The sequence below is a fragment of the Lynx canadensis genome, chromosome B4, assembly GCF_007474595.2.
Source record: "Lynx canadensis isolate LIC74 chromosome B4, mLynCan4.pri.v2, whole genome shotgun sequence".
Lineage (NCBI taxonomy): Eukaryota > Metazoa > Chordata > Mammalia > Carnivora > Felidae > Lynx > Lynx canadensis.
In genome coordinates this window covers 80,181,655-80,208,950 of record NC_044309.1, presented here as the reverse complement: position 1 = coordinate 80,208,950, position 27,296 = coordinate 80,181,655, and the positions used below count along the sequence as shown (strand labels likewise).

At 40.0% G+C, this 27,296-nt stretch overlaps 1 protein-coding gene across 1 annotated transcript; it reads left to right on the top strand.

The window, feature by feature from the left end:
• The first annotated feature begins 8,022 nt into the window (after window positions 1-8,022).
• Window positions 8,023-20,405, top strand: GTSF1 (gametocyte specific factor 1). The gene is made up of 8 exons (XM_032593748.1): window positions 8,023-8,084; window positions 9,683-9,727; window positions 14,935-15,035; window positions 16,842-16,968; window positions 17,407-17,490; window positions 17,939-18,002; window positions 19,372-19,466; window positions 20,379-20,405. The coding sequence occupies exons 2-8, from the start codon at window positions 9,712-9,714 to the stop codon at window positions 20,393-20,395; spliced, it is 504 nt and encodes a 167-aa protein (XP_032449639.1). The 5' UTR covers window positions 8,023-8,084; window positions 9,683-9,711; the 3' UTR covers window positions 20,396-20,405.
• Window positions 20,406-27,296: the final 6,891 nt, after the last annotated feature.

Genomic DNA, 27,296 nt, shown 5'->3' with positions numbered 1-27,296 from the left:
AGAGCCCAAATGTTCATCGATAGATGAATGGATAAAGAAGATGTGGTATGTGTGTGTGCGTGTGCATATATATATATGTGCATATATATATATATGCACACGCACACACACACACAATGGAGTATTACTGGGCAATCAAAAAAAATGAAACCTTGCCATTTGCAACTACGTGGATAGAACTATAGGGTATTATGCTAACCGAAATTAGTCAGTCAGAGAAAGACAAGTATCATATGATTTCATCATACGAGGGCTTTAAGATACAAAACAGATGAACATAAGGGAAGGGAAGCAAAAAATATATAAAAACAGGAAAGGGGATAAAACATAGGAGACTCTTAAATGTGGAGAACAAACAGGATTACTAGAGGGGTTGTGGGAGAGGGGATGGGCTAAATGGGTAAGGGGCATTAAGGAATCTACTCCTGAGATCATTGTTGCACTATATGCTAACTTAGATGTAAATTAAAAAAATAAAAACTTCAAAAAGAAGTAAAAAAAAAAAAAAGGATACAGTTTTTAGGAGCATCTGACTCAGTCAGTAGAGCATGTGACTCTTGATCTCAGGGTTGTGAGTTTAAGCCCCATGTTAGACATGGAGACTACTTTAAAAAACAAAACAAACAAAAAAGATATCGTTTTTATGAGAAGCTGAGTCTGGAGCATGTCTCCAAATCTCCCTTCTTAACTCCATAGAAGTCACCTTATTCTTTGCTACTCTGTTCATTTTTAAATGTTACCCCTTGCCCTTCAACCATTGAAATCTCTTTCTAGCTTTTTTTTTTTTTAAGGCTAATTCTTATGCCTCACCACATTTAAACTTACCAGGTGTCCAACCTCAACCATACCACAAATCTTCACAAGAGAAGTCAGAATCACATGCTGCTTTGTATTTGCTATACCATATATCACTAGCCTGGTGCTATGCATCTAGGAGATATTCACATACTTGGTGCTTAAACTGAATCAAGCCCCAATTTGTAACAGGCCAAAATTTCTTCCTTTTAAGCTGTTGTTTCTGTTTTTTGTTTTTTGTTTTTTGCAGCTAGCTAATTTTAAAATGACTTCAGGGACACCTGGGTGGCTCAGTCTGTTAAACGTCTGACTTCAGCTCGGGTCATGATCACTTGGTTCATGGGTTCCAGCCCCGCATAGGGCTCTGTGCTGACAGCTCAGAGCCTGGAGCCTGCTTTGGATCCTGTGTCTCCCTCGCTCTCTGCCCCTCCCTGGCTTGTGCTCTCTCTTTCTCTCTCAAAAATGAATAAACATTAAAAAAATTTTTTTAAATAATGACTTCAGTTTTTTGCTAGTTTACTGATTAGTTCAGGTATAGTTAGACTTACAATTAAAAGTAGAAATTGTAATCAAATGGATATTTTCTGACCCTATGAGACTTATTCCTACCTAAATACTTTCTAGATCATTTTCAGATGATCTTTTTCTCCCCTTTAAAGCAGAAAATAGAAGGGAGAATAACCAGATACCTATAGAATCTAGCACATTCTAGTATACTTTGTACAAAGGAGGGCTACTGACTTGCTCCCTTGTATTTACATAATATAAACAAGATTTTCATCTAAGGCCTTACACAGATTTTGAATTTTTTAAATTACACTTTGGTATATTAACACCAAACTATATGAAAATTAAAATGTTTCCTAGGTGGAGCACCTGGGTGGCTCAGTTGGTTAAGCATCCAACTTCAGCTCAGGTCATGATCCCACGGTTTGTGAGTTCAAACCCCATATTGGACTCTGTGCTGACAGCTCAGAGCCTGGAGGCTGCTTCAGATTCTGGGTCTCCCTCTCTCTCTGCCCCTCCCCAGCTCACAGTCTCTATCTCTCTCTCTTTCTCTCAAAAATAAATAAACCTTCGGGGCGCCTGGGTGGCTCAGTCGGTTGGGCGACCGACTTCGGCTCAGGTCATGATCTCGCAGTCTGTCAGTTCGAGCCCCATGTCGGGCTCTGTGCTGACAGCTCAGAGCCTGGAGCCTGTTTCAGATTCTGTGTCTCCCTCTCTCTGACCCTCCCCCATTCATGCTCTGTCTCTCTCTGTCTCAAAAATAAATAAACGTTAAAAAAATAAATAAATAAATAAACCTTTGAAAAAAACTTTAAGAAAATGTTTCCTAGGAAAAATAGCCCAAAAGACAAAGATGTCTTCCTTTATCATATTTTAGGTATATGGTATCGTCCCCTAAAAAGCCATGTAGTCTTAATTGATTGGTGTGACCACATAATTTTTCCTTCAAACCAGGATACTCTTGAGCATGAAGGGGGGGAACAATAATTATCCTAGGATAACAACAGCAACAACACGTTGGCCACCCTAGCCTTAAGGGATAAAACATCATTAATTAGGCAGCTGCCATTCAAAATATAGACGTCAGATCTACTCAAATCTCACTTTGAGAAGTTTTGAGTTCATTGGAGGAAGGCACAATAGAAACTAAAATATTTTTTTTTTTTGGCCTTTGATGTAACATTTGGTCAAAGCTTTGAAAGTAAACAAACTTATGGAAAAATACTTAAAAGGAAAAAAAAAGCAAAGTTTCAAAGTAACTGCCTCAAAGCCTGCCTAGATCCCCAAAGTCTTAACTATTCCCCCATACTCCCATAACAGGTGGTGTATGTCTCCATTTAATGTCCCTTCATTCTGATTTATTATTATTTTACTATAAGGTGCTTTAGGAGAGACATGATCTTGACTATGTAACAGTTCTGTGCCTACAAAAAAAAAGAAAAATCAAAGTTGCTGAACATGAAGAATCTATATAGACATGGGGTATAAAGAAGACTCAGTGCCCTGGATTAAATATTTATACTGAATAAATCAATCTTTCAAAAACCTTGGTAACCAGAATCACTCATTTTCACCAAAAAGTCCTAACAAGGCAATTTAAATTGTATTTATGTAATGCTAACAAGCCTTCCTAGCTATGAAGTTTCTTCCCTACAATCACGTTTAGGATTTCTACTCTTACATTCACAGTATGATGGGGAAACAATTGCTAAGGCCCATTACTCATGTCATAAGGTACCAAACTATAGCTCATTGGTTCCCCAGCTTTATCTTATTGTTGGTACATACTTCTTGACCTTTCTGTGCAGGCTTCCCAAGCAACTGTGGTATAAAACGAGAAAAGGACAAATCTCCAATATTTTAGTCTCTTCTTCCCACGTTTTCTTACAAGGTAGATGATGTCTCACAGTTGTCCTAACAGCTCCTGACAAAATACACCTGTGCTCTAAAATAATCAAGTATCTACTGTGCTTGCCACACTATGTTAAGAACTACAGTGGCGTGGTCCATTATAAAGGAACAATGCTGACAGTAAGAGTATAAGGCAATGGTTCTCCAACTTTCGTGGGTATCAAAATCACACGAAGGCCTTGCTAAAACACAGATGAAAGGACATCTCACCCGAGCTTCTGATTCAGTACGTCTGTAGTAAGTCCTAAGAACTGACATTTTCTCAAGTTCCTAAGTGATACTGATGCTGCAATTTGGGACCACACTTTGAGAACCACTGATCTAATACACAGTTTAAGTGCTAGGAAGGAAGGAGGGTGGAAGGAGGTTATAAGAAAACATAAGAACTTAATCCCAGGCAAACATTAGGTTTCAGAGAAAAAAATGACCCTTGGGTGACATTTTTATTTTTATCTTATTTTTTGTTTTATTAATAATTTATTTACTTTTTAATTTACATCCAAGTTAGTTAGCATATGGTGCAACAGTGATTTCAGGAGTGGATTCCTTAATGCCCCTTACCCACTTAGCCCATCCCTCCTCCCACAACCCCTCCAGCAACGCTCTGTTTGTTCTCTATATTTAAGAGTCTCTTCTGTTTTGTCCCCTCCCTGTTCTTATATTATTTTTGCTTCCCTTCCCATATGTTCATCTGTTTTGTATCTTAAAGTCCTCATAAAACATTTGACGTTTTTAAAAATAACAGATCAGAATGACAGTAGAATTTTAGAACTGTTCAGTGCAAGATTAGTCCTTTATGTAATTTTTAGTGGGTAAAATGTCTTTAATATAATTCTGCCATTCTACCACCTTTTCAACAAACTTCTTTTAAGCAGTTCCATTTCCTCACCGATTTGTTCATAAGCCAAGTGATACTCACAATGGTTTGCAAACTTTGACTTACAATTTACATCTTAGCTGCCAGCATCAGAAACAGTGTGAGGAGCTATTTGTTGCTGACTCCTGGAAAAAGAACTAGCTGGAAGTCACGGAAAACACAGAGAAGAGATTTCTCAAGCCCACTGGTAACTGTTATAGGCAATGTGGATTACATAGGTATATGACATTTATATATTAAGCCACAGAATTAAAGTACAAATTTTTCAAAAATCGCTATTTTTTTTTAATGTTTGTTTATTTTTGAGAAAGAGCCCGAGTACAAGCCGGGGAGGGGCAGAGAGAGACAGAGACACAGAATTCGAAGCAGGCTCTGGGTTCTGAACTGTCAGCACAGAGCCCGATGTGGGGCTTGAACCTACAAGCTGTGAGATCATGACCAGAGCCAAAGTCAGACGCTTAACCAACTGAGCCACCCAGGGACCTCTAAAAATCACTATTTTTATTCACCCTTTATTATCCTGTGTTTCTTGAGCTTAATATTGGTTATTATTCAATCCAAACTCCCACTAGGGACTCTTCTTTAAACATAAATTTATTTTCTTTGGCCCCCTGCTGGCAGCACTTCTCCCTGCTACTTTCCCTGAAAAATTGTAACCAGGCCCAACTTTTCACCCTCCTCTACAGCAATACTTCCCAATCTATCCTCATCAGTAAGAACATCCATTATGATCCCCTAGCTCTCTCATTTTGGAATATTTTGCAACTGTATTTATTGAATAGTTTTCCTATTTTTTTAATTTATTTTTGAAGGAGAGAGAGAGACAGAGCATGAGCAGGGGAGGAGCAGAGAGAGAGGGAGACACAGAGTCCGAAGCAGGCTCCAGGCTCTGAGCTGTCAGCACAGAGCCCGACGTGGGGCTCAAACTCACGAACCGCAAGATCATGACCTGAGCAGAAGTCGGATGCTCAACCAACTGAGCCACCCAGGTGCCCCAATAATTTTCCTATTTTTAATTATGCACTTAACTACTGACCGGCATCTATAATTAGATAAGAGAATCAGGATTTTGTTGACAGCACTCAAGCCAGAAACAAAGAAATTTAATATTTTAGTCTTCCGGTGGGCTAAAGTTTCAGTTTTATTGGGCTATCTCAAACACTGAAACTCCCAAAGAATCTCAAGGACTACTGGAGTTCCTACCATCCTAAAAGCTGAGAAAACTAATTTTCTAACAAAGATTTGTTTTTTTAATCACTAAGGTACAGATCTGTCTTTATAGTCATTAGTCCAGAGTGTTTGTTTTTACCTTATAATTATTAGTTCAAAAATATAATCTATAGGCGCATCTGGGTGGCTCAGTCAGTTAAGCACCAGACTCTTGATTTCGGCTCAGGTCATGATCTCACGGTTCGTGAGTTGGGAGTTCCATGTCCAGCTCCTCGCTCACGGTGCAAAGCCTGCTGGGGATTCTCTCCCTCTCTCTCTGCCCTCCTCCCATCCCAAGCATGAGCGCACACACATGCTCTCTCTCTCAAAATAAATAAACTTTTCAAAAAATTTAATATACATAATCTATAATTTAAGGACAAATGCTAGCCTATCATCAGAGAGAACCAGCCAGGATCAGATTCGGTTTATGGTATTAATCCTAGCTAGCTTCTAGCTCCTAGACTAACCCTGTGTAAATGCCTTGGTTTGTTTTTTTCCCTTTTCAAATATATTCAACCTGGCTGAAAAGCCAGTCTGAAAGACAACTCAGCAGGGATCTTAGATAAAACAGGAACTTTCTAGGTTGGAGATGAATGAACAAAGCATTTAAGAACAGAAAGAATAGATGTGTGGCGCATTTTTATTTTAAAACCTCCACTGAAAGTTGGGGGTGGGGGGGGAGTTTGTTTACAAGTTGGTGGGCTTGTTCACTCCTGCTAAATGGAACAGCTTTCTCAGCTGAGGATACTGTCACCCTGACGCATTACTGAACGCAGTGAAGCCTGACTTTGGATTCTGGTTTGGAACCCACCCACCCCTTCCGTCCTCTCAAGCCCTAGCTCTTCCTCAGAAATTTCAGTCTGCAGCTATCTGAAAAGTACTTATGGGTCACAGTAACAATGTCAACAATTTTACCAGCTTACTGTAATTTGAAGCCTGAAAAATCACATTTCACTTCAAATCACATTGGCCCCACCAATCTGCATGAATGATGTGATAAATTAAGAGGTTTAGAATTTCAGAAAGGTTACCTTAAGATATTCGTAACAATCTGAAACCGATTTGCCGAAACAGCAGCTTTCTCTAAAATCCTTTGTGCTAGGCTTGCAGTGAAGCTTTCATTCTTAGCTATTATCTTTCAAGAAGCACTTTAACAGCTTGCTCCTCCTTCACAGGAATTATCCAGGCCACTCAGGTGAAAGAATAGCTTTCCTAAATGCAAAACAGTGCCTAGGTCAGTGGTTCCCAGCCTTGACTGCACATTAGAATCATCTGGGTAGCTTTTTAAAAATAACTATGCCCAGCCCTTTCTGATTAACTGGTCTGGAAGGGGAACTTGGGCTCCCCAGATGATTGGAATGTACAGACAAGATTAAAAATCACTAGCCTACAAGAATGGCTTGGGCAGGGTGCCTAACAACACATTTCTTTTTAGGGTCTTAATATGAGCCAAAGACTGTGATGCACACCCCTAAGTCCAAGAGCTGATAATCTTAAAAAAAAAAAAAAAAAAAAAAACCAACAACAGGTAACAAATTATGTTTACGGAGTATTCTCGGAAAAATAAAATGTCCCATCTGTGATCCTTTTCACTGAAGCCACATTCAGTTCATGCTATCAGGATAAGTTCTCCTAAGTCACATTTAGGCTCTATTAGTCACTGATATGTTTCAAAAATCCCAATATTTCAGTACTCAGACTGATCTCTCATACTGCCTCCTATACTTTGGACAGTACAAAAATTTTTGTCATATCATATTTTTACTTCTTGGTTTTGAAAAATAGTATCACCAGATCTACCATAACAGATGTCAACATCTTCCTTTTTTCCTGTCTAACCTTCAAAGACTACAAGTCCCTTTTTTCCATAAAGCCTTCCCAGCTCACTTTGGGCCTCACTGATTTCTTCCTAATGTAAATTTCCAGTCCTGACCATATTTTTGACATCTGTTATACTGCTATTTTGCCTTTCATCCACTCTAGGCCTGTTTTCCTAAGCACTTCAGGGACAAGTACTGCGTGCGTGCATGTGTGTGTGTGTGTGTATCACAGTTTCCACAACAGGGCTAACAAATCTATGTTTGGGTTTCCATTATCGAGTTATAGCTTTCTGGCTCCCTTCACCTCTCCAACTCTTTTCATTGAGCTCTCCCCTCAACTCTAAAACTCCCTTTAACCCAACGAGGTCATCCTCCCTCCCAAGCATTCTTACCTACTATTATTGACTTCTGAATTTTAAGATTCTACAACGCTTGCTAAACAAAAACAACTAGATTCCTGTCTTTGGTGTTTTGTTTGTTTAGGCTCTTCTGTAGGCTTGTCTCCTTTACGATTTCCCTCTTCCCGCCCCGCAAAATCCAAATTACACTTCTACCTGGATAACTTACACCAACAAGGCTTCCTTCCCACCAGCAGCCGGCCCTAACCAGTCTCATTCCCGCTTCGAGCGCACATTCGCCTTCCTAAGATGGCCGCCACGAACCCAGAGGAAGGCAGGGCGGGTTCCACCCACGCAAGGCCACTACAGTTCCGGAGACCCCCAGGAGGATGGGCTAAAAAAAGAGAATGGCGCGAGGCGGGGGAACCTGAAGAGCAGGAAGGGGCCAAGGCGGGGCCCACGGCGAGGGAAAGGAGGGTCCACGCAGCCCACGCTCCCGCGGAGCAGAGGCCAGCGTCACAGGAAGTGGGGGCCCCACCCTCCAACGTCAGGGGCCGGAAACGAGCGTTGCTGGGGCGCGGAGGTGGGGAGAAAGCCACTGTGGGGAGAGCGTGTCTCGACCAGGTAGGGAAGGCGAGGCCCGTCTGGCTTGGGGCCGCCGAACACCTCCCCTTTAGTGTGCTGGGACACATTCGCCCTCTAATATCTTCCTTTTTCCTCCCGTAGCCTTGGGACTGTGGGTTCCCGGCGCTGCTGTTGTGACTGCGCACCCCGAGGGCCTCTACCTCTTTTGTCTCCATTTTTTTAAGTTAACCACCTTCCCCCCCCCCCCTTCTCGAGTTTAGTCTCCTTGCTTAAATCTACTCTGATTGTTTCGTTTAAAGAAAGAAAAACGATAGTTTTACTGAGACCCCGTCTCTGTTAAGAGTTTAACCGGTTGCTTCAGACTACATCCAGCCCCCCAGACTTGACTGCTTCACGTAATTTGTCCATTTCACCGCGGTCTAGTACTAGGGAAAAGGTAAAGAATCGCCTGTTAACAGTTCGTTACGGAAGATACTTCAGTGGACACGGCTGAATGATGAAGCTATGGATTCCAGGGCCCTTAGTCTACTGTAATTAGGCGTTCTGCCCCCAAAGTTTACGGTGGCTTAAAAATCAAGGAACCTAATACTTGGTTCTTCCTTCCAAACCTCTTATTTTTTATCGAAAAAGTGTAAAGTACGTATAAGTAAAACTTGTCAAAAGGCAGATCGGGATTTCTTAATCCAGATATGAAAAATATTTTTTACAACACTTTCACTAACAGTTGTCATTAAGAAATGGGCTCCACAGCAAATTTATAAACTAGAGTTCCAGCTGATCACTTGTGTTTCCTATCATAGATTCCAAGGCTGCTTATGTCATAGAATGGGGGGAAGGGGTGTAGAATTGTATGAAGGGCCAAAGCAGAGCTTGCTCTAGAGACAATAGCCGTAAATCTAGCCAATTTTGAGGAGTTTCCTATGAGAATGGCTTTATATAAATTTAGTTCTTCCCCATAATGATGTTTGTTTAATCACAATGCTAAATAGGGGGAGATCTTCGGTAGAAGAGGATCCAAACTACAGAACTATTTCCTATCCTTTAATCGTCTACATTTCTGGTGGAGAGTTGTACTTTTGTTACTGTGTTATCCATCAAATGAACAGTCCTTACGTCCTAACATTCAAAAGTTTTCCCTCCGTGGTACAGGGAATGAGTTCTAACTGGAGGCACTTAACCAAGTGTATCCATTTTAGCATAGGAGATTGGCAGGGGGGAAGGGAGGTGAAACATCACTGGAATAAGTGTGGTACTTCGCAGTCGTGCTTAGGAAAAGTCACAGAAATAATAAGCTAGAATGGCTCTGGGCTTATTGGATCCATTAAGTGTGTACTTAAAGTAGACTGCCTTATCACCTGAATACAGTTTAAATTAGTAGTCATATTTGGTTTTTCTTAACTGTTTGTGAGCCCTAGAATTTATTCCAAGAGCGTGTGTTAGGCAAGCATGTTAAAATACTTCAAAGTAGTAAAGAATGCTTTAAAGGAGGGTAAATATTTGGGGGAACAGGACAGTCAGGCTTTCTTATATTGAACTTGGGTAGCTTCAATTCCAGTTCGACTCCGCTTTTTGGGACTTCCTTTGGTACATTTTTATTTCTGGTTACCTGAACCACTGCTTTTTTTTTCCCCCCTCAGCACTTGGATTCAGCTCCTTCATTTCCAACATGGAAGAAACTTACAGTATGTACTTCTTGTTGCTTTTAGAAAATAAGTTAAATTCTTTACATATAGTTTTATGTCTGACAAGACTTTTAGTGTGTTGGGAAGAATTCACATTTCTCCCTAAACTGCTGAAGATGTCTATGTGGTAGGTAGTAGAGAAATACCCAAAGTTGAAATAAGACACTTGAAATTTATCAAGCTTTGAAAAGGCTACAGTTGGGACAGCTGTGTTAAACTATATTTTTATTAAATGAAGCATTTTAATTTCTCAGGACTTCAGTTGCTCCTATTAAGTACAAGGGGCTAGTAACCCCTGTTTTCTTTCTATTTTGAGGAATAATATTGTGTACATAATGATGTTGACGTACGTTGAATTTTTAGGATTTAAAGACATCCTAGGAAGAATTCTTAATTCTTAAGTGACCCAGGCACCTTAGATGGCCCAAGAAGTCAAAAGGGAGTGAGCACCTAGAATCATACAAACGTAAAAACAAAAGAAACCTGAAAAATCATTTCATTTAACGTTCAGATTTTACCTACGAGAAAATAGAACCCGGGTTAACTGACTTTCCCAAGGTCGCGTAGTAAGGGACAGAGTCCTATGTTTTTCATGTGTCATGCCATACTTGATACCATAAGGCAGTATGGTTTCTAGGTCCTAACCAAGTTTAAAGAACCTCTGCATCAGTGAATGGATGAAACTTGTCAGCGGGGCCTGCTTTGTTTCTTACTTTGCTGTCTCGTTCAGAATGTCTTTAGAGTAAGTTCCAACGAAAGGATATTTTCGTTCCATTTTACCTTCAAGGAAGAGTCCAGTAGAATCTTTATTACCGATCTATAGAAACTACATGGAAATGGTCTTTATTAAATATCTACATCAGAGGTTTTCAGACTTTTGAGCATGCAGCAGAATCACCCAGGGAGCTTGTTAAAACTCAGATTGCTGGACTCAATCCCACAATTTCTCATTCAGAAGGTCTGGGACCCAAGAATTTGCAATTCTGACATGATTTCAGGTGAGGCTGCTTGTCAGAGGACCACACTTTGAGAATCCCTGATCTAGAAAGCTGATTCTCTTTGGTCTTCCGTAGGGCTCCCTCCCCTACTCCCTTAATTTTTCTTAAAATATTATAATTTAAGCCTGGAATTCCATGTGAGATAGGCAGATAAATATTTATTTGTTCTTGGAAGCTTACTACTCTATTAAATTAGAAAGCAACAACTCCCCTTTATGTCTCTCATTCTTTACTTTTTTCAGCCGCATGTTTCTATTTTGCTTAGAAAAATATCACTTGGGAGTGTGTTAGAAATGCACAGTGTCAGGACACCATCCCAGACCTACTGAATCAGAATCTGCATTTTAATACAGTCCCCAAGTGATTTAACGCCTAGGGATTATGTTAAAGTTTGAGAAGGTCTGCTTTAGAATATACTTGACCTTCCCAACCTTAAATTTTAACCTTAATCTGATAGATTGTGGGGCCCCCGGGTGGCTCAGTTGGTTAAATGTCTGACTCTTAGTTTGTCTCAGGTCATGACCTCATTGTTCCTGGGATCAAGCCCTTTGCTGATGCTGAGGGTACAGAGCCTGCCTGAGATTCTCTCTGCCCCTTCCCCACTTACATGCGAGCACGCGCGCTCACGCGTGCACACACATGCTCTTTCTCTCTCAAAAATAAATAAACTTAAAAAAATTAATTTGATAGATTCCAGAAGATTTCCAATTTCTGCTTGGGAGCTGTACCTCTTAGCTATTGATACTTTTGTTGGGTCTAGTCCTGATTTCTATGAAGTTTCCTCCATTTTTTCTCACCGTGGGTTCCAGGCCCTACCCAAGGGTAAGGAACATCTGAGTCTGTGCTTTTAGAGGCAGCTTATCTACAGGGCGTACTCTGTTTTCCAAATTAAGTTATATTCCCAAAAAGCCAGACAGAGTTTTTGCTGAGCAGTTTGATAGTATTTATTACAGGTATTTATGACTTTAAATACACCTGCATCTCAATGCCGCACTCTTAGGTATCTGTCCAAGAGAAATGCTCATACGGTACACAAAGAAGTGTATACCAGATTGTTAGTCACAACATTATATATAATAACAAAAAACTGGAAACAACCTAAATGTCCATCCGTATAAAAACTGATTAAAAATCTATGGCACATCCATATGCAACACTAAAATATTCCTGTTACGGTTTGGTTGTTTTTTGTTTGTTTGTTTGTTTGTTTGTTTGAATATTCCTTGTATGCACTGACATAGAAGGAGCTCCAGGATATATTAAGTTTAAAATAAAAGGGGGCAGGGGGTCAGAGCATCTGGCTGGCTCAGTTGGAAGAGCATGCAACTCTTGATCTCAGGGTTGTGAGTTCAAGCCCCACATTGGGGGTAGAGATTATTTAAAAATGTAAATAAAAACTTAAAAAAAAAAAGCAAATAGCAAAATAGGTGCAGGAAATCCTGTCACATACTACTATATGGATGAACCTTGAGGACATTATGCCAAATGAAATAAGCCTGTCAAAAAAAGACTACCCTAGGGGCGACTGGATGGCTCAGTCTGTTAAATGTCTGACTTCGGCTCAGGTCATGATCTCCCTGTTCATGGGTTTGGGCCCCGCATAGGGCTCTCTGCTGACAGCTCAGAGCCTGGAGCCTGCTTCAGATTCTGTGTCTTCCCCTCTCTCTGCCCCTCCCCTGCTCACGCTCTGTCCCTCAAAAATAAATTAAAACATTAAAAAAGATTTTTTTAATAAAAAATTTTAAACAAGGATACCCTATGCTTTTACTTATATAAAGTATCTAGAATAGTCAAACTCATATAAACAAGAAGCAGGATTACTGGTTGCTAGGGATTGGGGAGAGGAGAGAATGGGGAATTGTTGCTTGATGGGGATAGCATTTTGGTTCCGAATTGCTTGATGGGTATAGCGTTTCAGTTCTGCTAGGCAAAAAATTCTGGAAACTGGTTGCACAACAATGTGAATATACCTAACACTACCGGACTATAGACTTACAAATGGTTAAGATGGCAAATTTTATGCTGTGTATCTGTTTATCACCATGAAAATTTTTTTACTTAGAAGTAAAATAAAATTTTTCAAATCTAGAAACCAGTTGAGAGCTGACCTAAGTTACCAGAGGCCAGGAAGTAAAGCGTTAATGGTAGGAAGCCATCATTATCAGCTCTGATGCATGGCACTGTACGGGCAGTATAATGTGTACGAGTCATAAGGTGTGTCCAGTCAGTCAGCTGCTGACATGGCCCGACATGTGCTCATGATGGAATGGATTAAATGAAGAGAAACTAATAAGAATTCTATCTGTAAACTCTCCCTGGGTGTCTTGAAGCTTCAGAAATATGAAAAGATTGCTGGTCAGGATGAGCCCGGTTGGCGTAACAAGCCTGCCCGTCCTCTAATACTTTTCCTGCCTATTCTTTCGGTCCTTCAAGTCACCTTTCTGGCTCATTTGCATCATGATCATGGCTAGCAGTCTATTCCATGTTTACCACTCTTCCAGTGAAACTGCCTGTTTCAATTCCCCACTGACCTCTGATTTTCAGAGCAGTCTCCTGGTTTATAAGCTGCTTATCAAATGTGAATTGTTTACATGATTTCACTTTTATCATTGCCTTCAGTGATGGCAACAGCATTTTATTAGGTTGCCTCTTGTCCTCATAATATACTCAGAATGTGCTTAGCCATTTAATTTTCCTTTTTTAACCAAGCTTGTTAGAATTTGGGGCTCAGCTTGGGCATCATGTGAAGTCTACAGGTAGCATTATCCATTTAGAGAAACTTCTTTCGTAACTATAGAGGTAATTCCTGAAAGTATACTCTTCTTTTAAAAAAAAAAGTTTATTTATTTTTGAGAGAGTGAGAGAGAGGGGGTGTGTGTGTGTGTGTGTGTGTGTGTGTGCGCGCGCGCGCGAGCGGGCAAAGGGTAAAGAGAGAGGGAGACACAGAATCCGAAGCAGGCCTCAGGTTCTCAGCTGTCAGCACAGAGCCCAACGTGGGGCTCGAATCACGAACCGCAAGATCATGACCTGAGCTGAAGTCAGATGGTTAACTGACTGTGCCACCCAGGCACCCCAAATGTATAGTCTTCTAAGGGTAGTTTTAAATAGCATGATCTAGGTTAGGGGGTTTCTTTCACATATGTCTGCAGTTGTCTTAAACTTAGGAAGTTCTGTTTTTGTAGCTTATTTTTTTTTTTATCTAACTTGATAATCACTAGATTAGAGAATTCTGGTTTTTCCTCACCTGTGTTCCAAACTATGAAAAGTAAAACCACCAGGACGCCTGGGTGGCTCAGTTGTTTGAATGTCCAACCCTTGGTTTTGGCTCAGGTCATGATCTCACACTGCGTTGGGTCCTCACTGACAACCCAAAGCCTGCTTGGGGTTCTCTTTCCCTCTCTGTCTTCTCCCGCACATGTGCGCACACATACAGGCATATTCTCTCTCTCTCTCAAGATAAATAAAAAAAATAAAATAAATAAAAAGGTAAAACCACCTGTCTGATAAAGGTATTGTTTTCATTTGAGAGGTGTCTGCAGCAACCAAGATCAGGAACTACTTAATAGTAGTCAAAACGAAAAAGAAATCTAGATCTAGAGCAGTGCTTCTGAACTATTTTCACGACCTGGCATACTAGTAAATAGGCAGGAATGCTGGCAAAGGGTATTAACTACCCTCAATTTGCCCTAGAACTGACTGATGGGGGATAGAGGGCACACGTGCAGAGGAATCCCCCATCAATATATTGGCACACCATCCATTCTGACCTTTAGCATACTGGTTGGGAGGCTTTGGTTTGGCTAGCTAGAGGTAAGAATGACCCTGAATTAGCACATCTAGAAGGGAGAAGAGGCTGTCATTTCATTTAACATTATTGTTGTTTTCATTGTTACTCTTCGTATAAAACAAATTTATGTACAACCAAATATGAACTAATAAGATCCTATCTTATCAATATCCTATCAAGCTATCCCATGATAGCTTGTTTTGCTAGACTTCCCAAGATTTGGTGGTAATACAGTTTTATCTTCTCAGAGTTACATTTTCATGTTTAAATGTTTAGTCACCCTTTTTTTAAAATGCCAAGTTGTCATTAGACTGTCTTGTTCTATTGTTAAAGATTCTGTTGAAAAATCCAGTGTGTCTGGAATACTGGAGTTGTACAAAGGCTGGTTGGGTTTATGTTTATCCTACCTTTCTCTCTTTTAGTCGATTCCCTGGACCCTGAAAAGCTATTACAATGCCCCTATGATAAAAACCACCAGATCAGGGCCTGCAGGTTTCCTTATCATCTTATCAAGTGCAGAAAGGTAAGATATTGTTTGCGTTATTTGCCTTGTAATGACCTCCTGAGTTCTTTTAAGAGACCAGATTTTGTAAATAACCGTATAATTTTAACAAAAGTGTTTTAACTTAATGCCGGAATTGTTTTAGGACTCTAACTACCAACATTTATAGAAAGGAATTTATTTCTTGAGTACATAAATTTTTTCTCGTTTTCATTTTTTTCCCCCTTAACTAGTGACAAAACACCCTTTATATGCTCTTTTCACTCTTTGTAAAACAGAGGAAACACTAATTTTTGCTAGCAACGAGAAATCCCTCTTCGCTTGTAAATTTGATGTGTTCGTTGTCCTGATAAGGATTGAGTGCCATAATACACTTATTTTTTATTTTTTTTGTTTGTCTGTGTGTTTAGCAATGTTAGAGAAGTTGAACAGCTAGAGGTTAGCCTAAGAAAAGATTCCTAAAAATAATCATTTCTCCAAGTTTAAACAGTAAGCGTCTTTGGAGTTGGCGGGGGGGGGGGGGGGGGGGGGGGGGGGGGGAGTTATCTGAGTTTTTTCTCTGGTCTTAGCTGATGTAAACTACTTTAATGCTGGTATACTAATTGAGGCACTTAGAAAGGATTTTTAGAATACAGATGTCATACAGAGGGCAAAGGTCTGCAAGGATTTTTGCTTGGACAACATTTTTGGTATTTAATCCAAACTGCATACAATTCATGTATGCATTAACATCCTTTAAAGGGTGTTTCTCTTGTAATCTTGGAGACATGGTTGTAATGCCATTGGTGATCATTTCTCCACCCCTTTTGAATCTCTAGAGCAAGGATCCCTTAAAGTTGAACCTGGATAATCTGGACCAGCAGATACCACAATGACTTCCTTCCCTAGGCTCTCAAACATGCCCCAAGGGTAAAGGTTGGGACAGGAAGCCAAGCGATAAAAAGACGCTGTCTTTAACTCTCTTCTTGTGATGCTCTTAATCTTTCACCACAAAAATCTTTGCATTGGAATGCTCGCAAATTCCTCACAATTTTCTTCATCCTCTGTTTTTCTCTAGTGTCCTCCCCCTTCACATTATTTTTACATTTTTGAGTATCATTTGTGATACGTGTTTTGCTTCTAATAATAAATGAATTTCTTAACTGCTGATATACTTGCTACAGGATTTGGGTGATGTTAAATACTGTGTTGTTTTGTTTTTTAAAATAAGAAACTTGGTCAGCAGAACAGACCCTCATTTGGACTTTTCCTCAGTACAATAACCAAAATAAAGGTCAAATTGTTCACAGCCTCATTTCAGGGATCGTTACTTTAAATAAGCGTTCCTGTGTTAATCTGAAAAGCCATTGCTTTGCTGCTTCTGCGGCTCCCTTCCAACAGCTATTTTCCAGCACTATTGCATTGCAATAATAGGGGCGCTACTGCAATGCAGACCAAGAGCGTGTTTCCGTGTTACCGTTTCCTGAATATCACCCTTCAAAGACATCCAGAGAGCTCCACCGTTATAGGCTGTGCTGCCAGAGTCTTGTGACCCTGAGAAAGATGGCTCAAATACCCAATCCGAAATTCACCATGTCCTTCCGTATAAGCCACTTTTGACCCAGTATCTGTGTTGTCAGTCTCTGTGATCCTAACAAAGAAGCTTATGTTTTGATGATCTTGAGGTCACCTGTACAGTCTGTGTGAGTGATAAATAATTCCCTCTCACTTTTCTACCATGAGTTTGCCTCCCATAGTTAAGCCACAAGTTTATTGAGAGATATTAGTGGAGTCGTTTATAGAATAAACCACCTTATTTTGAGAGACCCCTTAATTTGTGTTCTGCAGAATCATCCTGATGTCGCAAACAAATTGGCTACTTGTCCCTTCAATGCTCGCCACCAGGTTCCTCGGGCCGAAATCAGCCACCATATCTCAAGCTGTGACGATAAAAGTTGTATTGAGCAGGATGTTGGTAAGACTAGCTAAAATGTTCCAGTGCTAGAGGTTAGCCCTAGCTATGTATCGTGCTATGTTGTCACCTTGATTTTTGACTTTCATCATTTCAGAAGAATAATACCTTTCTGCCTTTGAGTTTTTTATCTCATCAGTAACAGGTTGTCAGGTTGTGTTTGTCAGACTGCTTTCCCTTCTGAACAGCCTGATCCATTTTACCAATAATTCATCTAAAAATAAGAATCATTTTATTGCCGTAAATATGATAAATGTCTTTGTTCCTGCTTCTCTTTCTTCTGTCAGCAAAGGGATAAGACCTCTCTGTTTAGCTTTTGTAGCATCCATTTTTCAGAAACAAAAACCTGTTAGGCTACCCTGCAACCTTTTAGGCCATTGACCCCTTTTAACATAATTGGCGATGTCCCCTTCTTACAGCAGAGTCTTTATTATCTTGCAGTCAACCAAACCAGGAACCTTGGACAAGAGACTCTGGCCGAGAGCACCTGGCAGTGCCCTCCTTGCGATGAAGACTGGGATAAAGGTGAAGTGTTTCTATGTCTTTTTCTTCACAGTGTCTAAATTCTCAAGTCATTTGCTTTAGACAGAAGGAAGATTTTCCTTTTTTATGAGCACACCATGTTGTGCAGAATGCCTTATTATTTTTATTGGGCCCCAGAACGAGCACATTTGTATCACTGTGCAGACACGTGGAACGGCCTATCCCTCTTGATTGGAAGAAGCACTTCTTTACATCTGTTTTTTTCCATAAATTGTGTTGTACCATCTGTGTTTGGTTGTTACTGGGCACGTTTATTATTATTTATGTTGCTCTGTTTATATCCTTCAATTAAATTTCTGCTACTGTGTCAGGGAAGGTACTTGATCAATTTTTACTTGCTTCTCTAAACTTAGGTGTATTATTTCCCACCTTACAGATTCAACTAGCATAAACTACAGCACCACAAACTGTGTTTTGCTTTCTTTGGCAGATCTGTGGGAACAGACCAGCACCCCATTTGTCTGGGGCACAGCCAACTACTGTGGCAACAACAGGTAAATGAAATGGTCTCATTCCCAGCACTGCCTCCCAAAATCCAAGTGCTCTGTTACCAAAGGAAGCCACCAAAGCCTGATTTGATCTCATTCCTTAATGGTGTTACTTGGTGGTAATGTAGTCTAGATGTGGTTTTGACGAGTTATTTTCCTTTTTTATTCCTCAGTTCATAAAAAAGTCACATGCTTTGTGTTAATCACTATGGGAACACAAAAATACTAGCTTACAGCCTAGCAAGGGAGACAGTGGTACGAGACATTCTTGTGTCTGTTTGGTTTTTTTGCTAGGTTCACAGTATTTACACACTTTGAAAAAAATTCTCCAGCTACACCACATGGATCAGTTTTACTCTGGGTAGCTAGTGTCTAAGGAAAAATAATCTTAAAAGTTTGTGACTTGAAACTGGATAAGCCAGAGTATCTTTGGGTAGGGAAGAAAATGCATCTCTTCTTTCCACTGATTTGTATCTAAATCTATAAGATTTCTCATTACCGGGGAGCCTGGGTGGTTCAGTCTGTTGAGCATCCCAACTCTACATTTCAGCTCAGGTTGTGGTCGTGATTTCGTGGTTCATGAGATCAGGGAGTGGAGCCTGCTTGGGGTTCTGTCTCCCCTGCTCATTTCTGCATATTCACTCATTCATTCTCATATTCTCTCCCTCTCTCTTCCTCCCTCCCTCCCTCCCTCCCTCCCCCCTCCCTCCTCCCTCCCTCTTCCCCCCTCCCTCCCTCTCTCCCCCCAAATAAACTTTAAAAAAAAAAAGATTTGTCATTACTACTTCATCTTCAAGACCAAATTGCAAATATTCAGAAATGAAAATATTTATGGATTAGAAAATGAAGGAATGAGATTCTAGACTTCATTTTTCCCCAAATAGAATGCTTATCAATTTTTATTTCTTAGCTCCTAAGATAAGTTAACAATTGCATGTGTACCTTATTGTGTGTGTGCACTAAAATAGAAGAACTTGAAGATGAATTTTAATAGTACAGTTTTAATTTTCCCTCCGTCCTATGAGATGTGTTGCCTTTGGTTTGGTTGTCTTGGCATTTTATCGCTCATATTTGTTGAGTGAGTTGATGAGCCTGTCACACAAGCGAACAGTAGATGGCATTGCTGTTTATCTCAATTTCTGGAAAATGAAAATGGTCAGACCCATCTTAATGCTTTTACAGAACAGTGAGCTTTTCAGAGAAGTAGTAATCATTCTAATTGCAAGAATGTTTTGATGGAAATGTGTTTACATTTCAGAATGTAGTTTGCTGTTTTCCCCCAAATTACAAAAAACACATTTTTGATGGTCTTGTGTGTGCCTGCCTGGAGAATACAGATAGGCGGGCATAGGCAAATTTGTCTTTCTTTTTGCAGCCCTGCAAGCAACATAGTTATGGAACATAAGAGTAACCTGGCTTCAGGCATGCGTGTTCCCAAGTCTCTGCCGTATGTTCTGCCATGGAAAAACAGTAAGTGAAATAAAGGCAAAATGCTTTTATTCTTTTCATTGTGCTAAATACAGTTGGTCTTGACTAGCCAAAAACATGTTCAGTGTGAACACATTACACTCGCATGACCCTGAGAGTGAGTGCCTCCTTGAATTTTACATTCTGAGCACTTCGCTTTCTTCACCCTAGCCCTGGCCCTGGTTAATAACAGGAAAGTACAGGATCGCAGAAACCAAAAGAATGTGCTCAAGTTGGGGTGACCACTGACATCAAATACCATGGGCAAATTTGGGGACCAATAAAAAAGCTATTAATTTTGCCTAGGAGGAAGTCATCCCTGACATTCAAGGCATAATATCAATAGGAAACTGGGATTCGAAATGGATTGCAGAGACCTAAAAGGAAATGAAAGAGAGAAAATGAAAGTAATAAGTCAGAAGAACTGGCATTAAGAATAGTATTCCGATGTCTTCCCTAGGCATCAGAGGCCGTTCTGGGTAAATAGGTACTGAATTCATATCATATCACCCCAATAAATTCCCACACCCAAGATACTGTCATTTTTATTTAATACGTACTTTCCTAATGTTGCTCCCAAATGCACATTCCCTTGATTTCAGTCTCTGCTGCTGTTTGAGCTAATTTTGTAGGTGGCTAAAAGATTCCCTTTAAAACATTTCCCTTTGGATACTTCCGTTTCCAAAAAAAAATGAGATCACCAAATCATGTGCCTGAAGGCTTGATAGGTAATGAATGAACTATTCTTTTTCCATGCGTTTGAGTAGAACCCAATCACTAATTTTGAATTCTTCTACTTTTATACTGTAATTCAGTCTACCCCAGGAATAAGTCATTTGTGTTTAGTAAGAATAGGGAATGGAGTGAGTTTCAATTGTCATGGTGTATTTATTTTGAAATATTTCTACTCCATAGATGGAAATGCACAGTAACTGAATATCTCATCAAGTAAGTGTTTCAGTTTTATTTCACTATCTCTTCAGATGGTAGCAAGATTTAACTGGACATAAAGCAATTTGGGTCCAATTTTCTTTCAGATTATGGTACCAAATTAAAGCTTTGTGTGTGCCTCTGTTTTTTAAGTATATAGCTTCTATTATAGCTTTACACGCTAATGAATAGGCATTTACTGGTTAAATTAGAATTCTGTTAACATGCCAAGTTGCTTTCCCTAACGTTAATACACATTGCCTTTTTCCTTTTTCTTTTCTTCTTTTTTTTTTTTTATCAAAGTTGCATTCTAGATCTATCATGCCTTTTTAATGGGCTTGAGATTAATCAGACAGCTGTGCTTCACTGCTCTGCAATTTTTCCCTGTGCTGTACAGTTTAACACTCATCAAAAAATTCACTCCTTTTAATGAGCACTTAAAAGTTTGGGGTCTCTAAGAGTCTTGCACTGTCGATCTTATCTGAATACCTGATTTAGTAGAATCTCACAAAATCTATATGAAGGGAGCAAAATCTTTTTACAGAGAAAGCCTTTCCTTGAGGTAACCCTGTGCACCTATGGCAGAGCCAAATTTGATGCTTCAAACGCTATTTTGGTTGAGGTTGCCCTGCCGTCTTGCTCCTGGCAAAAGGAATATTATTAGTCTAGGGAGGAGATGATATCCCCACTGTCATGCAGATAGTAGGCTCTCTGTGAATATTTACTTAATGAGTAATTGGCCTGATGCCTTCCAGTTCATTCGCTTCCTCTGGACAGTGAAGCAGGTGGATCTCCTGGGAGTTAGGGTTCATGTTGTACCAAAACTGATGTTTCTTCTAGTGAGAAGCAGAAAAGAGATCCTAAAAGCAAACACCCTTAGCCACGGACAATAATATTTACAAGTTGCTTCTAGGTACTATCCATTTTTCTTGGTAGGTTCTGATGTCACATGGTTAAATACATCTGGAAACCAGAAAATTAGATTTGGCCCCAGAAGAGAAAGTGCTACAGCAGCACTGGGGTGTGTCAGGAAAGCACACACTGACCTGGATGAATGGCGAACTTTGAAGCCTTCTCTGACATGCCTCCCAAGATGCTTGGTGCTCATCTCCACTGGATAGCTACCTAATAAAAATGGTCTAGGGGCGACTGGCTGACTCAGAAGAGCATGCAACTCTTGATCTTGGAGTTGCGAGTTCGAGCCCCACATTGGGTGTAGAGATTACCAAAAAAAAAAAAAAAAAAAAAAAAAGTTACTCTAAGATGAAAGCCTAGGAGAAGCTCCTGTCTCTAACACTGAATACTAGATGTTCCTCTCCTTTGGAACTTAACTCTTTGCTGTTAAACCCCTTACATGCTGAAAATGTATTTTTCTATATAACCTCTGAGGAACCAAGGGAAAAAAATTATCCTAGTTTAGGTAAGAATCCTTAAACAGCCACAGACCTTTTTATTCTCTTAATAAAAAATAAAGCATCATATTTTGAATGCCTGTTGTAGAATGCTGTAGCTTCTTTGGAAAGATAAAAAAAGAGATAGAAGATAGGACTTTCTCCCTTAAGGAACTTAAGTATGGGTGGAGATTTTTTTGAATACATATACATAAAAAGGGTCGGTTCACCTTGCATTTACTATGCTTTTATCTCATTGTGTTTTTATCAACAAATCTTTTTACTAGGTAAGTGTCTCGAAGCAGGTGATATCATATTAATTTTTGTTCCCCTAATGTGCATTGTAAACAGCTCAAAAAATATTACTGAACTAATGAGTAGATAGAGTATGTGAGAAGAGAAAAAGATCAATATGTTAGTTGAAATTAATCCAGAATTGTCTCGAGGAGTCAATTGTATGGATAGTCAATTCTGATTTTCTTCTCACTCATGAGACTGTTGACACAAGGAGTGTACATCGATCTCTGTGTAGAATGTTTTTAATTTAATTAACAAGTTTCTGTGTGCTTAGTGGAACTGAAAAGTTAAGGGTCAGAAGGTACTTGGTGTTCTGCCATTAACAATAGCAGATTCTTCCAGCTGACCAAGAGATTTTAATCAGGTTGTGTGGCCTGTTGTCAGATGTAGTTGGTGTTTTTATCACTGACAGGAACTAAGATCTCTTCTTTTTCTCTCATTTCCTTGCAGATGCCAGACCCTAGAAGACTCTTGCTTCTTCCTGCTGCCAATGGGTTCTTCATTTTTTTTTTCTCCTAATCTAATTATAGAAAGATAAACTGTGACTTTCAAACTGACAAGTACCTTTTTCTTTTTTCCTCCCTGCTTTGAGTCTCATTCATTTGATGCAGGAAAGAACTCTCAAACTCAGAAGAACTGCTTCAAATAAAGCATCAACATAGATAGCTTGATAGTTTCATTAAGTACCTGCAGCCCCAAGATCAGAAATCACATCCTGTTCCACATTAATGAAACATAATTATTTAAAGTTATCTTAAAGGATCCAGCTAAAGCAGGCAAGAAACTTGGGTTGAAAAAAAAAAATAACTGTATTTATGTTCTCTGACACACATCGGCCAGCTTCTTTTTAGAATTTATAGGAATGGGCCTTTTTTGATCAGTGCATCTTTTTATCCAGAGTCCTCAAGATGTTGATAGCATTTATATAGCAAAATACCCCATTCTTGGTTAAAATCTTAGAACATCTTGCTCTCTGAATATTTCCAACCTAGGGTAGGTTTCTTTTCATCTCTCCCACATTCCAGCTGGAAATTGTACTCGGTGTCAAACCAGGTGTAGATTATGTAGGAGTGAAGATTGGAATGGAGAGGAACAATGTATGTGTGGGGAAGAGATAGGCTTTCCACCTGTGTGTGAAATTTGATTAAGCTTCAAAGCTTAAATTTGTGATGGCCCTGCCGACTACCCTGGGATTTGTGTAGAGTAAGTTCAATTTCTGAAACACCCAAAGCTCGTGCTGTCCTAGCATCTGGTTGGCCCTCAAGAGGAAACCTCATGATTTCCCCAGACCAGTTTTTTTGTTTGTTTATTTGGATTATCTGTGCGTTTTTGGTTTTTTGTTTTTGTTGATTGGTTGGCTTTTTCAGGTTTGGTTTGGTTTGAAGTCTGCATGGAGAGGGATATAGGATGTGGTATAGATAAGGATTTGGATGAAGCATACTTACAAATAATTTCAAAAATGATCTGTCTAGCATTGTTTGTGGGTAACAGATAAGGGAGAGTGGGCTTTTATGGAATGCCTCCTTTCATGAGTTTTCCATTGGATTCTCTCCTAATGAAGCAGAGCAGTTTATTTAGTTGCCGTCTCTAAAAACAGGTTCAAGATAAGCCCCAGTACAAGGTATTTCTGCTTCTAGCTGTGTGATCTTAAGTGAATAACTAAACCTTTTCCTCTGGAGATGGTGATAATGTATGGAGGGGGGGAAAACACCCATTATGCCACTAAATCTGGTTATTTGTAGATCAACCTAACGTTTTAAAAGTACTCGTCTTACTGGAAAATTACAAATCCCTGTTGATTTCATTTGTTTGGGTGATAACAACAAAACTGTCTATTCTGTAGTTGTAATCCAGAACACCTAACCAGTTTAGGAAGAACAAGCAGGGGTGTGAGTCTCATTGCAAAGAATTAACTGCTTGAATACAACTCAACAAAAGAATCAGAAATCACAAAGTCACAAAACATCTGACCTTTTCGAGTGTGAGTACCACTCACTGTAGGAGAATGCCTACCTGTGTTAATTTCATTAGCTCACAAAATAAACAAGCCTGCTGTTTCTTTAGTAAACTAATGATTAAAGCAGCCAATTTGTCCGGTCCAGGAGCTTTCAGGGACTACTTGGGATGTTTATTGGGCCTAGAATTCACTAGTCTGGATTTAGTTTACTGGAGATTTTTGGAAATTCCCAAAAACTAGAATAAAGAAGTGACTAAGTCTATACATCTGTCAGAATTGGGAAGGAGAAACTTCTCTGTGAGATCCTCTTTTTCAGAGGATGACTTCCCTTTGGAGTATGGACAGGTAAGCAGCTGAATATTCTGCCTTAATTTCAGTTAAAGTCAAGTGTTACAGGTTAAATGCAGAGGTATTTCACAAGCTTAGCCCAGAGAGCCTTTGAGGCCCGCATTTCAATCTTATCCAAGGCTTCCATACTCTACCCCAAGGAGAGGATTTGCTTTTTGGAAGATTGCCTTTTGCTGTAGGGGTTCTAGAAGTGCCATTGTGATTTGCAAATGTTCTTACCAGGGATAAACACATGGAGGTAAAAATGATTCTGAGCTCTCCTGGTAGCTTTACCCGAGCTAAACAAGGAGGATATCTGGATTTAATTTCAAGTAATGCATGGTAGTACCTTTTCCTCGTTAATCTCTTAGACAAAATGTATATACCTATACTGGCATTCTTGGAGTCCTTTAGTGTTACTTTTCCCAGTTCGTTTTAAGCTTTAAAGTAGGCAGACACTGAGGAAATAACATTGTGTTTATATTACCATTTTTAAAGAGGTTATAAAAATCAAGGTGATTTGTATACTATATTTTAAATGATTGAAGCAGGACTGGCCTCGGAAAGGAGACCTTTAAGAAAATACGCATTTTCCGGGGTGCCTGGATGGCTCAGTCGGTTAACTGTCCGACTTCGGCCCAGGTCATGATCTCACAGTTCGGGAGTTCAGGCCCTGCGTTGGGAGCCTGCTTCAGATTCTGTGTCTCCCTCTTTCTCTGCCCCTCCCCCACTCACAGTCTGTCTGTCTCAAAAATATAAAAAATAAACATTACAAAAAATTTTTTTAAAATACACGTTTTTTTGTGCCAACTCAGTGGGTAGCATAAGGAAAACCACCAAAATTCTATGAGAAAAATACTGTAGTGACCACTCATTCTTTTGATCACTGTCTTCCTGGTACGATTAAGGTCCAGAACATATTCACATCCTACTTTACAGTCCTGGCCTCTTCAGAAGCCACTGAGGACACTATTAACCTGCTACCCCAGTACCAACAGTCTCAGGTGACTTTCTATAATAGCTGTACTGAGGTCTGACCAATGCAGACCTTTGTATGAACAGGACATTTGCCCTTTACACAGCAGTTCCACTGCCTGGTCCAACTCGCTTAACTCATAAACTTGGTAACTGGTGAGACAGATCTAAAAGTTAAGATTGTCTATAGCTAGGAAAAATAGCATCCTAGGCCAGACAGTACCCCTGGAGAACAACCATATGGTCAGCAGATTTGCATTTGTGTTTACCTTAAAGACTGTTTTATATAAAAACTAAAATAGTGGAAGAGCCTTTGAAGAAACATGAAGACAAGAAGACCTACACATTTTTATGGAGGATGTAAATCCAGGTTGTATGAAATATTTCATATTAACCCAACCATGCCTCTTCGTTTTTATTAAAATGCTTGTCATTGAGGGGCGCCTGGGTGGCGCAGTCAGTTGAGCGCCTGACTTCGGCTCAGGTCATGATCTCACAGTCCGTGGGTCTGGGCCCCACATCAGGCTCTGTGCTGACAGCTCGGAGCCTGGAGCCTGCTTCGGATTCTGTGTCTCCCTCCCTCTCTGACCCTCCCCCGTTCATGCTGTCTCTCTCTGTCTCAAAAATAACGTTAAAAAAAATAAAATGCTTGTCATTAAAATGAAGTCTGCTTTCTAGTTCATTCTCAGGCTTGGGTTCTAGGTTTTCATTGGACAAGATGACAGATTATTTGCTCCTTGTGTTGGTTTTCTGTAGAGGAGAACTTTCTAGCAAAGGTACAAATTAAAAGTGATGGGAAGTTTTGATTTTGAAATTAGAAGCTCCATTGAGATATCCTTTTGTGGAATTGGAGATGTCAACAGAAGAGTCAGTGTTGTAGCTTTATAAAGCCCTTGAAAAACATATGGTTCTGCTAGGTGTGTAACTTTGATGCCCACCCAATCATATCTCATAGCCTTGGAGCTGGAAGGGGAGTTTAAGAGCAAAGCTTTATCTTACATATGAAGAAATAGGTGCTGTACAAATGTGGAACATTTGAAAAAAAAAGGGGGGGGGGGGGGGGGGGGAGGTTCCTGGGTGGTGGCTTAGTAAGTTGAGAGTCTGACTTTTGATTTCGACTCTGGTCATGATCCCAGGGTTGTGGGATCAAGCCCCGTGTCGGGCTCTGTGCTGAGCGTGGAGCCTGCTTAAGATTCTCTCTTTCTCCCCTATGCCATGCTTCTCCACTTACGCTCTCTCTTAGATGGATAGATAGACAGACAGACAGACACAGGGAATGATAAACACAAACTTCAAGACAGTGGTTATCTCCAGTGGAGAAGCTTCGGGGATGGGATTAGGGAAAAACACAGTATATTATTCTATTCAATAAGTTGCGTGGTAGGTTTCCTGGTGTTTATCTGATGCTTCGTATGTGTGTATTAAATACTATATAACTAGGCATTAAATACTATATAACATAGCACCAGGCTATGAGCTGTCAGCACAGAGACTGGGTGGCTCAGTCAGTTAAGCGTCCGACCTCGGCTCAGGTCATGATCTCATGGTTTGTGGGTTCGAGCCCCACATCCGGCTCTGTGCTGACAGCTCAGAGCCTGGAACCTGCTTCAGATTCTATGTCTCCCTCTCTCTCTGCCCCTCCCCTACTTCCACTCTGTCTCTCAAAAATAAATATTTTAAAAAACAAAATGAATAAATACTATATAACGTTAAAACATGAGGAACAAGTATTACATAGTTGCAGAGTGCTTACTGTAGGCAAACCACTGTTCTTGACATTTTACATACTTTAACCCAGGGTGGAGGAAAAAGAGGCCCAGAAGACTATCTTTGCCAAGGATCCATGGCTTATTAGTACTGAGCTGTGACCATAACCTGGGACTTCTGATTTCTAATTTACTGCTTTTGGCTTCTAGACCCTTCCTGTTTCCCTAAATGGTAATTTGCACCCAACCT

What these genes read in the sequence shown, in the direction of transcription:
- GTSF1 (XM_032593748.1), top strand. An exon ending in ATCTTATCAAGTGCAGAAAG is followed by an intron (nt 15,036 to 16,841) that starts GTAAGATATTGT and finishes TGTGTTCTGCAG; the next exon opens with AATCATCCTGATGTCGCAAA. An exon ending in CGATGAAGACTGGGATAAAG is followed by an intron (nt 17,491 to 17,938) that starts GTGAAGTGTTTC and finishes TTTCTTTGGCAG; the next exon opens with ATCTGTGGGAACAGACCAGC.